Source organism: Cariama cristata, unplaced genomic scaffold (genome assembly GCF_000690535.1).
Source record: "Cariama cristata isolate BGI_N322 unplaced genomic scaffold, ASM69053v1 scaffold41019, whole genome shotgun sequence".
Lineage (NCBI taxonomy): Eukaryota > Metazoa > Chordata > Aves > Cariamiformes > Cariamidae > Cariama > Cariama cristata.
Genome location: NW_009635972.1, coordinates 4,034 through 16,759, shown reverse-complemented (window position 1 = coordinate 16,759; position 12,726 = coordinate 4,034). Strand labels below are relative to the sequence as shown.

The 12,726-nt window shown below is 35.9% G+C and overlaps 1 protein-coding gene across 1 annotated transcript in view; it reads left to right on the top strand.

Moving 5' to 3' along the window:
* Positions 1–1,353: 1,353 nt before the first annotated feature.
* PIGK (phosphatidylinositol glycan anchor biosynthesis, class K) overlaps positions 1,354–12,726 on the top strand; it is a gene marked incomplete at its 5' end in the record, with an annotated part of 14,468 nt that continues 3,095 nt past the window's right edge. The window contains 7 exons of the mRNA XM_009707731.1: positions 1,354–1,419; positions 3,679–3,761; positions 7,397–7,532; positions 8,820–8,931; positions 9,286–9,382; positions 9,721–9,838; positions 10,625–10,735. Of these exons, the coding sequence (XP_009706033.1) occupies positions 1,354–1,419; positions 3,679–3,761; positions 7,397–7,532; positions 8,820–8,931; positions 9,286–9,382; positions 9,721–9,838; positions 10,625–10,735 (723 nt within the window). The remainder of the gene's footprint in view (positions 1,420–3,678; positions 3,762–7,396; positions 7,533–8,819; positions 8,932–9,285; positions 9,383–9,720; positions 9,839–10,624; positions 10,736–12,726) is intronic.

Genomic DNA, 12,726 nt, shown 5'->3' with positions numbered 1-12,726 from the left:
GCTGCCGGCGGCTGCCCACCTGGCCTCGGGGCTTTGGTGTTCTGTGAGGTGTGATGCAGTACGTCCCAGAAAGAACGGGACTCGTCAGGCACATGTAACTTGTTTAAGCTGTTTAAAGTTAAAAAAACCCCAACAACTGTCTTGTAATACATTTGGAGGTTTCTGAAACTCGGCTTCTCTGTGACTACGCAATGTAACTTCCAGTAGTCGATGTTTTATGTTCCTTTTGCGGACATTTGCTGGCTAAGTTACGTGTGAAGAGAGTTTCTTTGGTTAAAAACCAAGGTGGGGTGTTGTGCGCTTTCACCCGGTGTCGGGCTCACCTGGACTTGATTGCCACGTGTCCTCCTCACAGGCCTGAGGCATTTACACACGGAAAGAGCTAATTTATTTTTTTTCAAGTGGCAGTAATTTCATGTTTCAGTAATTATGCTTTTTGCACACTACATCTGGAGTGTTGTTTGCATTTGAATTCTGCTTTATTAACGAATTGTTATACTTGAAATTAATTACAAATAGGATAAAAAATAGCCAATAGAAATATTGTCAGCATTTTTGGATTACTAGTTAAACTGCAAATTGTTTGTTACTTGAAGTACAGTATGCTTTACCTGTATTTTAACAAATGCTTTTTCTGTTACTGTGTCTTTTGTGTGAGACCACAGGCATCAGCCCAGTACCCCTCAGAGGGTTAAGAGTCTGATTAAGAATCAAGTCTGGGTTCTTGTCTTGTGACAGACTTGTTCCCTTACCTTTGGGAAATCTTATCCCCTTTCTGTGTCCTGATTTGTGCTGTCTGTTAAAGAAAAAAGGGCCCTCTCCTCTGCAAATCACAGTGGGAGCTATGAAGAACACAGATTATAGAGAAGGTTGTTGTTGTCATAGCTCCTGATTTTGGAAGATAAATGTAACTGCCTTGGTTTTAAAATGGATTAAAATTGCAGATTCACTTACTTGCCTTTGAAAAGATGAGAGGAACAATGAAAACAGAAATTAATTCCAGCCCCTCTTCTCATTAAGGAAGAAACTGTAGGTCAATAAATCATTTTATTTTGTTATTGCAGTGTCCTTTTGAATAGAAATGAGTGGGCTTTTTGTTTTAACTAAGCTGCAAGTGACTAATAGTTCTTTCTCCTTGATTATTTAGCAAGCTTCAGGGAAAGATTTGGAGCAATTACCTTGCATGAAATGTGCAGAACAGAATAAGAAAAACTACCTCTCTTGAAGCTTTTTTAAGGTTTATTCAGTGTTAAGGTGTTGTAAACCTATGCATTGAACACATTTTTGTTGTGGAAACAACAAAAATATGACTGGTCGTTTCTTTCTTATTGCTGAAAAACATCTAATATTTTCTCCGTCTTTCAGGATCAAGCAGAACAGTTCTTTAGAAGTGGACATACAAATAACTGGGCAGTTTTGGTAAGCGTGATCCAGGTTGTTTTCTTCCAATAAAGTTGACGGTTTTTCATCAGGAGCCATAATTGCAACAGTCACTCAAGAATTCTGTTCATTTGAAAGAAATGGAAAGATAAAGACTTGGAAATGAATAAATTTGAAATTGTGTCTGCAAATTTATTATGCTGTAATAAAACTGTGTTTTCGGTATAACTGCATTTCAGGCACTCAAAATGTCTAGCTCCATGGCAGGATTCATAAAACAAAAGTTCTGACAGCATTAAAACAGTTAAATTATCATACTGCATATTGAACAAAAGTGTAATTCTGATATTGGAGAAGTATATTTCTTTCACCAGAAAGGTACAATTTATTTCTGGTTTTTGTACTTACTCAATCTGTTAACCTGTGATAACAGGCTTAGAATAAAATAAATTCGGGCACCATAATGTTTAGATCAGCTGTTCTTATCCTAATTTTTTTTTTCTTTGCCATGAATCTTTTATTAGCTTTGAATCATGCTGCACAATTGGTTCTTAATCACAATTCAGGTCTTAATGACTAATTTGTTTCAGAACACTATTGTAATTACTCAGTAGCAGCTGTTTGTTTTCCAGATACTAAAATTGAGCAATATAAAAGGAAAGTTAACAGTAATTAATTGAATTAGAAGGAATAATTTCTATATTCTACAATGTACAAACTTGAAACTATTAAACCATCAAGTACTACTTTAATACTAGTAACAAATAGGTGCTTTTATTAGTACCCGTAAAAACACACAAAGAAGACGGAAAATTAGGTCCAAGGAGCTACACTTTCTGTCCTCAGCAGATTCTCTGCTGGTTATATTTTTTCAGTAGTTTATGATTAAGCTTTATAACAATAACTTTGTAACAATACTAATTTTTCAAGCAGTAAAATAGGGAGGGTTTTACTTCTGTCAGGCAATTCAAGCCTGGGATCGTACTACAATCCCACCTCATCAGTAGTTTGGATTAATATGCTGCAGTGTGAATAGCTATATTTAAAGCATAGATGTATTTTTCACTGTGTTGTAAGGGAGGTAGTGGAAGAAAGGGGCCAATGATAATACCTTGAAATGTCACAGCTAGATTAGCCACAGTTAGTTTTCAGAGCTTTAAATGTTGCTGAAAGGCACATGTTCTCGTGGACTGATTCCTGTGGGCTTTTTTGAAATTCCTAAGTGATGGGATGATCGAGACACAAGGGAATCTTTTCAGGCTGAACTTTTATTATTATTTAAGCTACTAGTAATTTCTTCTTACGAAAAAGCTAGAGAAAAAGTTGTTATATAGTGTAACTTAAAGATGTTTGTATTTAAATTAGAGCTGTACATTTAAAGCTGAAAAATTAAAAAAACTGTCCTAAATGCTTGTTCCTGCTTCTCTGTTTTTGTGTTTTTCAAGTCACCGCTTCTAAAATGCTTCTTCCTTTGTCTGTTTGAAAGACTTGTAAAAGCAAAGGAAATTTGTCTGGAAAGGAGAATTGCTGTCCTTGGTGTGGAATAAGCAAAAAGTAATGAACTGAAGTTAATCACAAGGACAATGATAAGGCTAGTGAGGAACTACAGCAGATTGGCTCTGAAGGTTTTTGAAATCTCATTGGTTTGAGGTTTTTGAGGACAGATTAATATCTGACTTAGGGAATAGTTTAAGTACAGGAATGGCTGATCCCCAGCCCTTTGTCTGTTAGAACAGTAGAACCTGAACTCCTTTGAGATTTTTTAAAATTTGTAATCAGATTTTGGTTAGAGCTTACTTAGCGCTTACTTTATTATATTTGACTCCTTAAATGCAATAGTCCTCAGTGTATTTTCCCCTGTGTGTGGCTTCTGCATGAATTCACTTATGCCTTTGTGCAAGAATGCTCCCAGAATGGGTTTGCTATTGAGATGAGAACACTTCCTTTGATTTTTCTTCCATTTGATATGGAGAAAGCAAATGAAAAAATTTATCTTATCCACTTACTATTGCTGAATTATTCCCTAAAGTTCCACTTTCTGTACTTAGTTGGGTTTTATGATGTTTTTTTCATGAGTCAATATGTTAAGAACTTGTTTTTTTAACTTCTATTTTCAGCATTTGTTGCTTTGGTACAACAAAGATCTATATAGCTTATATCACGAGTTTCTTGGTGTGGCTATGTTCTTTCTGACCTGTTACTAGTTTGTTCATGTTCCTGTAATCATGGTCTTCTGATACAATGTACTAGGCCAATTTGTATTTTTTACATTGTTGTGTGGTTTTGTTTTTTTTCAAGGTGTGTACGTCTCGATTCTGGTTTAATTATCGTCATGTGGCAAATACTCTTTCAGTATACAGAAGTGTCAAGAGATCTGATAGGTGAGGGAATCTTGGTGAATACAATTCCTCGCAAATGTGCTATTAAAGTTCTTTTATTGTCTGAAGCAGTATAAAAACACATTTCTCCTCCCAGTTTAACTGGATAAAAGTAAAAAGGAAGGATGTGATCACATCAGTGTATTGAAAAGTGTAGCAATATTGTTCAAAAAGAAAAGCAACAGGTAATATAATAAAACTTCCAGTTGGAATAGGCTAATTAGATTAAAAACATGAGGAACTATCTGGCCACTAAAGTGTAGCACTTAGTAAATTGTTGAAAGCATAATGTGAAAATTGATAAATGCATTCAGCAATGATAATACTACTCTGAGATATGGCTTTTGCTGTACTTTAATTTCCTTTCAGTGTGGAGATGTTAATAACCCTAACTCTACTAAAATGTAAGACTTCCACATCTGCAACTACACTGAGAGTCTCTAAACTAAAGGCTGTGAACAAAGCAGCTCCTATGTATTGAAAGCAGCCTTGAAAATCCATTTTGCATGATCGTTTTAGAGAAATCGGAAGCTTTGTCCGTACAAATGATACTTCTCTAGCAGTAGCACAAGAGACAGAATAGTATTCTTTCTCTGACAATAGGATAAAGAAGGTGAACAAACTGTTCTGAAATGTCTTTTGATTGTGTTCCTACTGGAAGTTCTAGGGGTATTGGCAAAGTTGGATCCAGCTGTTTTGGGACGCGACTTACTTGTATGAGAACTGTGGAAGTGAATTTTAGGCACCAATATCCATTGAATAATAGGCTATATTTATCTATAGGCTCCTATGGAAATTCTGATGGTCCAAGTTTTTAATGTTAGTTTAGAGGACTGGTGGTTTCTTGAGCTTGTCTGCCTAAAGAAATATGGCCCACTTCATCATCGCAAAATGCATATTCTGCTGGATTAAATTTGTGTGGCATTTTTTTGTCCAAGTCCAAAACTGTAGTATCTGAAGTCTCCACTTAGCTTCCACTCAGCTGTGATGCAATGGTAGTATCATCCTGTTTCCTGTGCTTATTTTTAAAAAGAAAAGAGTGACTTCTCAGGTTTTGAAAGAGGGGATGTTGAAACCTAATTTTTGGAAGCCTTTGGGGGCCATAAATCCAAGGGAATGTACTGCCTAAGCACTGTGGGCTGAAAGCCACAGAAATATGGCATTTTTTTTGCACATCTCATTCAGAAGCATCTGTCTTCTCTCCTGTATAGCCTTTGAAGCATAGGCACCCTGGGCACTGCCTTAGAACTTTCACTAGCTCTGCCCTTACCCGAGAACTTTCATCTTCTCTGCATCCGTCCATCTTCACCATTAAGGTCAAAATAGGTGACAGTTTTAGAAATGCTACGGAAACTACAGCGTAGCTCGAGATTTCTGTTGTTTAGTAGCCTGATCTGTTTCTTATCCATACCCAAGATCTGGAAATTAATCTCAAAAAGCCCGCAATGCTTTAGACTAAGGTCAAGAATAAGACATTGGAGAAGACCTAGAGAGAGATATTATTTTGTCCCATTTGCAGCAATTTTTACATGGATTTGTGTGGGTTTCTCCCTCAGACAACCTTCTTCCTCTATCTGTTTTTCTTTCTTTGCTGCAAAACTTGATTCAGAATATTGGTAAGACTAAAAGAAAAAAATCAAACGCAAAATCACATCCTAAACGTTTATCATGATTCTTGGGGTTGTTTTTTTTTTTTTTGGAGGAGTTTGTGCATAGTCTCGTTTTGAATGGAACTGTGTCAATTTGGTGATTTAAATAGATTTGTCCTCCAAAACCAGAACTCATTAGGAAAATGATTTGTGGTTTCGTAACTGTTAAGTTGCTCTGGTTTGTTGAAATGTGGGCACAATGCTCCAATCTGTGAGTAGGTTTGCTAAAATAAAACAAAGCTAAAATGAATCCAGAAATTTTTTTTGATTACTGGAATCATTATGCAGTATAAGTTTTGCATCATGAAAATAGCATTAATACAATACATGATTTGATTGCTTTATTAGTGAAGCTGGAAGTTAACACCTAGATTGTTTTGCTGCATATGTGAACTACTTGTACAGTGGTTCTGTTTAACTGTGGAATATTTCATACACTTTTAAGAATGCCATGAAGTATAAAAACTGCATGTTTGTGGTCACCTGTCTGTACTACTGCTATGCAGAACCTTTTACTGAGTGTGTGTGATTATTAATTGGTTTTTTTAATAGACACATTCCTAGCAAGAATACAGTGCTAAACTGTAGGCCTAGTGATGACTTAGTCTGCAATATTCTCTTCTGAGTATAACACAAAAAAATGAGTGTACACCTGACTATCTCAGTAAATCTGCAAGGCATACATTCAACACTTGCTTCCAACTAATTCCCTTTTAATGATACTCTCTTATAAAAACAGTTTTGTACTGCTGTGGTGTGTGGAGAAAATAAAAAAATCTTTACTTCTCTTCTGTAGTTGTCCTCCTCTGGCTTCTGTCCTTACAATTTCATATTTATGCCAGCATTTTATTCCCATTGAAATAATTTACTATGTTTATTTTTGAGGATTTATGCTTATGTTGTTTTGGACAGCATTTCACTCTTTTTTTTTTTTCCTCCTTTTTTTGTGCAGTATGGAGCGTATCAATACCTAATAAAGAATAACTTTACTCTTAAAGTGCTCATGCAGACATATAGGTGAATAATGACAAGCACAGGAACGGTGTTTAAATAGCAGGACACGATTTAATTTATAACTCTCTGCCTGAGAGTCTGAATTAGTAGCATTCTTTGCAGGATACAGAGCTTTCCTTTTGTAAGTGTTGTTTGGGAGAACACAAAGATCACAGTCCAGGAGAAACTGGACAGGGTTATCCAAGGAAAGGGTTATCCAAGACAGGGTTATCCAAGGACTTCACCATGTTCCAGACATCTCTAGCACATTCTTCCTAGTGATAAGAGTCTCCAGTGACTACTTGTTACTTCATATTTTGACCCAGATATGACCCTGCCAGGTGAAATACAGATCTTTGGCTGCATGCAAGTTGGAACAGCTTTATAATGTGCTGTTTTGTTTTTTTTTTTTTTTTTCTTGGTACTATGAAGAAGACAAAATATCTGCTGTCAGCCCACCTATGTTCTTCAGGAAAATTCCATTAACACAGATGATCATACAGTAGTATATCAGATGTAGTATAAATGGTTTGAGAAATGTTCAGGAGCTCCTCAGATTTAATTAAAAATTGTCATAATGTTTTTAATTGATCTGGCTGAGAAGGTGCAACGAAACTGGGATTTTTTCCGAGGAGCTGCATGAAATGATTTAGTGCCCCATAAAAATCTCCAGAATTTGTGTAGATTTCTGCGACCACAGGTGCAGGCAAGTCTGTATCATGAAGTTGCTAATGTCAACTACTCTCGTGCTCATCTTTGGCCTAACTTAATCCTGTAGATAAATAACAGCTAGCTGCATTTCCATGTGTGGTATCTTTATGATAGTGAGAACATACATAAGGAAATAGGTATAACTAAGCAAAGTTTCACTTACATTAAGAAGATTCCTGGAATTGTTATAAACTATTGTTGTAATTGTAGGACAGTGTTGTAATTTCTGTTTGACTGTTATGTGAAAGTAGAATGGCTGAAATGTTCTTGTCCTATTTTCCATAGTCACATTGTCCTGATGCTGGCAGATGATATGGCGTGTAATCCCAGAAATCCTAAACCAGCTACTGTGTTTAGTCATAAAAACATGGAGCTAAATGTCTATGGAGATGATGTGGAAGTGGATTACAGAAGCTATGAGGTGACTGTGCTTTAATAAAATCACTGGGTCTTTGTTTTTAGTGTTGGTTTAAAGATTTATACATCATCTGTGAAGTCTGAGGAAGTCTTTCTATTCACAGTACTGGTTTTTGGCTGGGCTTTTATTATCAACTGATAGGTTCAAAACCCACACCCCTTCCCCCCTTGATACTTAGTTTTGTATTTGAAGTTGATTATACTACAAACATGTTGTGTATTGGCTGTTTTAAATAATGGAATCTCCACAGTTAAGAGAATATATGGAACTCCTTGTATGTATTAGGAATACGTACGTATTACTGAAATTTCTCTTCTTTGGAAATGGCTGTTCAGTATCTCATCTTGGAAACGCTTAACACCACTGTGAAACTTTGGTGTGGAAGTGAAATGTTTATTAGTGAGACCTACCTAAATTTCTAATCTTAAGCATATGCTTTTATCAAAATAAAACTAAACCCATAACCTAATCATTACTGTGAAGTGATTACTATATAGAAATCTGCATTCTATCGCCTTTTCATTTTTATGTAATATTCCTTCAAACGGACAGTGTCTTTATCAGTTGATGTTAAATTGGACATCAATTGCATGGTTTAATAATGCTATATAATCATTACTAAAGGTTTATAGGTGCATATATAAGTGTATAGTAGATGTTTTATTTCTCTGAAGCTTTGTATAAAGAAGTGAAGGGATAGCACTGAAATAGAGATATGTTCCTTTTAGAATGTTTTCTAAGTATGGATTTGTTGCTAGTGTTTGAACTGTGTACATCTGCATGAACAGGAAGTGGTGTTTTATAGGATGTTTTACAATCACCATTCAGATGGTTCTTACCTGATCAAAGACTTATGTAACTGAAGATGATCTTGTTTTTTTCTTTCCTGAGTTGCAGAGGAAATTTAAACTTTTATTTTATCATGATAACACACACTAACATTTGAGCATTTTGTGAGTACATGAGCAGCTTTGGCAGAATAAAGCTATACCCTGACAGGTTTTCTGATCAATGAAAATGTATTTAGAAATTATAATGGTAGTAGACTTACTGGATATAATAAAGCAACAGGCTGATATTAGTGGAATAAAGTAAAAGGTACCGTGTAGTTGTGAACCTGCAGTAAAACCTTAAACAGAAAATGTCTGTGCAGTTTATACCATGCAATATTACATTTGGTTAGATACAATGCATATTTTAGTGTTTCATTATTTAATTTATGTAACCCAGCCTATAGTTATTAATCCATATTTTTCTCTTTAGAAAATTACTTTATGCTTCTATTCATAGGTTACTGTAGAAAATTTCTTGCGTGTATTAACGGGAAGAATCCCACCAAGCACACCGCGATCTAAACGTCTTCTTTCTGATGACAGAAGCAATATTCTAATATATATGACAGGTAATTACAGGTTTCTGTATACAATTTATTGATGTTTGTTGTTCAGTTGGTTGGGCCTGTTTGAAAGCATGAAGTCCCATCAGGAGTCCAAATACAAAAGGATCAACGAAAGGATTTTTTTTCTTTTTTAGCATGTCATACTAATTAGGAAAACACCTATAAGTTTAAATGGTGTATGTCTGGAGAAAGAGAATTGTGTGGTGTTTTTTTTGGTTTTTTTTTTTGGGGGTGTGGTGGGGTTTTTTTTTTTTTGTTTTTTTGGTTTTTTTTTTTTTTTTTTAACAGAAATGGTCAACCAGGCTGAATATCTTCCTTTAACCTACATACCTGCTTAACTTCTGATTTTTCTGTCAGGCCATGGTGGAAATGGTTTCCTAAAATTTCAAGATTCTGAAGAAATCACAAATGTAGAACTTGCTGATGCCTTTGAACAAATGTGGCAGAAAAGAAGGTAAGAAGAAAGCATTATTTAGGGGTTAAATACTGCATTTCCTGAACATGCCTGGAGTCTTACTGGTAGGCCTTGCTTAACTTCAGCAGTGACGCTATCTGTTGTCCATAAAATTGCATGACAGTTTGCATTCAGAAAGAAGAGTTTTAATTTTTTTCAGCTTCCTGCAGTTACAGCTGCTCAAATGTGTTGCTTTGACTAAACTCGCATCTTACGATCAATCAGTGTGAACTCTTCTGTTCCTTAGGTTCCTAGCAGCTGTCCTGGTAACTAAAAAACAAAGTATGTATACGTTGTTTAAAGCGAGATGGGTAAGGAGACTGTTTTATTTCTTTCAGGTACAATGAATTGTTGTTTATTATTGATACTTGTCAAGGAGCATCCATGTATGAACGATTTTATTCACCTAATATAATGGCCTTGGCCAGCAGCCAAGTAGGAGAAGATTCTTTATCAGTAAGTAGATTTTTGTGATCCTGAAGACAACTTTTGGAACGCTTGAGTTAAAAGCACAGGTCCTATTGATGTTTAACTGAAAATTTCCCTTCTAATTGCTGAATGTGTAAGGTATTTAGTTACACAGTGTGGTTTTGACAAAGCTTGTAAGTGTACTTTTCCTGCTTTTGTCCGCTGTCCCAAAGAACCAGGCTGACGATGGGTTGCAGTGCTTGCTGGCCAGTTTATGCATTGCCTAGGATAGGAAGAAATTTTGTGGGAAGACTCCTGAGATATATGTGTGTGGAATATTCAGTCTAGGACTTCTTACACTTGATATACAAAAAAAAAATAGCCACTACCTTTCACCTGCTGTAATTGTATCCCAGCTGAGTTACAGAAGGAGTGATAGCAGAGAGATCCTAACCAGACCAAAACCAGCAGGTCAAGATTACCTGAACTCACGGAGTGCTGTAAGATAAGCTGTCCCTCCCAGCCCTGTTTTCCAAGTCCTGAGAAGCTCGAGGCAGCCCACAAATCTATACTGGACCATTAAGAAGAAGGGGTTCCCTGCTTTTTGACAAACATGGAGATGACCGGGATATAGTCTAGAAAAATGAAGATCAGCTGTATTATTCAGCTTGTCAACAATACGTTTCTTCATGTCTAGTCATTTTCTTTGCGTAATTTGCCTAAAAGCAAAAAAAACATGATACTTTTGTAACGTGCTATTACATTCTGTTCCCTTTCTTAAATACTGAATTCTCTCCTGCAAATGCCCAGTAACTGCTGTGTGTTGTTTTTAAGCATCAACCTGATCTTGGGATTGGCGTTCATCTTATGGACAGATACACATTCTATGTGCTAGAATTCTTGGAAGAAATTCATCCAGCCAGTCAGACAAATATGAATGACCTAGTAAGTAGAATACTCAACATTCATGAATATGCTAATGATTTTAACAGTTTCAAACTAATTTATTTTATCCTTAGGGTTCTACAAGTGCTTTTTGTTCTCCTGCTGTTTCTCTTGGAAGCAGCTTTGGGGGGAGGGTCTTTTTGCCATTATTAAATGTAGTCATAGTGTAACACTTCAAGGATTGTCCTCAGTGTGAAAGTGGTTTGCTGGCTACAGAAAAAATTAACCTAAATCCACCAGATTTTTTTTTATTCATTGAAAAATGAATAGAGTATTCATTAAATATTAATTTCAATAGAATGAAGTATTTGCATGTGAAAAATGCTAGTAGGACCTTCTGAAGTCAGCTTAATGGATAGCAGACACTTTGCAGATGTGGAAAGGCAGCCATTGATACTGTTTTGCAAAGGTGATTAAAAAGTTAAAATTCTAACTGTGCACTCACAAATGCCTGCAAAGACTAATTTCTCTGTATATTTGCTTAGATTCCAGAGCAAGATATGTCCAAATCCATCAGTGTTTGGAGTTAATTATGTCTTAGGTAAATAGTAATTGTAGCTTGCAGGTATGAGGCAGGAGGAGGAAAAAAACCCAACCAGATAACCTATGACAAAGTTTATGAAATTGCCTCTATAACAGATGTATACACTGGTAAGATGACATAAAAAGTAAACATATTTTATTTACTCTAGTAACCCTTTATACCTGTTCCAATACTACTTTCTTCGTAGTAGTATGTTATGCTTTGGTGCCTTGTGGCTGTAAATCCTGACATGCTGTGTCAGTGATCTAAGAGCCACCACTTAGAGAACACATTGTCTTTGATTCATTTCTGTAAAAGGAGCAGCTGCTCAAAACTTTTATGCCACCCTCTGTCTACAGAGGATGGTGTTAGCCTGGCTGCTAGATGTGTAGTAGAACTCACTCTAAACAGCCCACACTTGACGGATTTTATGTTGATACAGAATTGATTCAGTGACTAAGATTCAAGATTCTTTTACAACCATGGGAATGAAATTCCGTCAGGTAATTTAATACCTTCTGATCATGATATACAGATAGCTTTAATTTAATCTTCTTAAAGAAGAATATGCAAGTTCTTTATTGATTAAGTATCTTCTAGCCATTTCATTCAAACAGCACTTTAGAACTCCATTCTGTAAATCAGAACATGAATTGATGTTAAAAAAAAAAGTCATCAAAAGTAAACAGTGGTTTCTGCTTTAGAGGACACCATTTGGGAAGTGGTATAACTGGTCCAGCCAGCTAGATATTAATCCAATTGTTGTGAAGAGTGTGGAAAACTTGTTAGCTGGCCAGGTGGTTTACCTTTTGAGCTCTTTGGAGAAGATATCTGAACATTCTCCCTTGCATTTTTGTTTTTGCTTATATGCCAAATACTCGGGAAGAGCTGTGGGAAGTTATCCCATACAGTAAGTCATCTTATCATGCATCAATCTGCTTATTGTTGCTCTGAGAAGGGAAGAGAACGGACCCAAATATATAATGATTTGTGATGATCATGTACTGAATCATAATATGCACGTATTTCAGCAAACGTGACCACTTGATTTTGAGTCAGTGCTTTTCAGGGCTTCATCTAAGAGTTCCAAAATGACTTAGGATTAGTCCATGGTAAGGATATAAGCCCATTTATTTGCCAACAGTTATAGGGGATCCTTTGGCCCTGGAATGCACTGTTAGTGTTTTGCTGGTTTGAGAACAAAGACCTACTGCTTATCCAAGTCTGATTTTTTAAAAATGAATGCTTTTTCCAAACTCAGGATAACATATTAAGTGGCTAACTAAGTAACTTTAAAATTATTAGCTAATTTTTACTTGTTTGATCTTATGATATGTCAAATATCTGCTCTTTTAGAAGTAATGTGTATTTGTTACACCGCTTCTATCCCATCACCTCTTAACTTTTCTCCAACCACTCTTAAAACAGCTTCTCTTCACATCCATCTAAGATTTGGATATTGCATTCC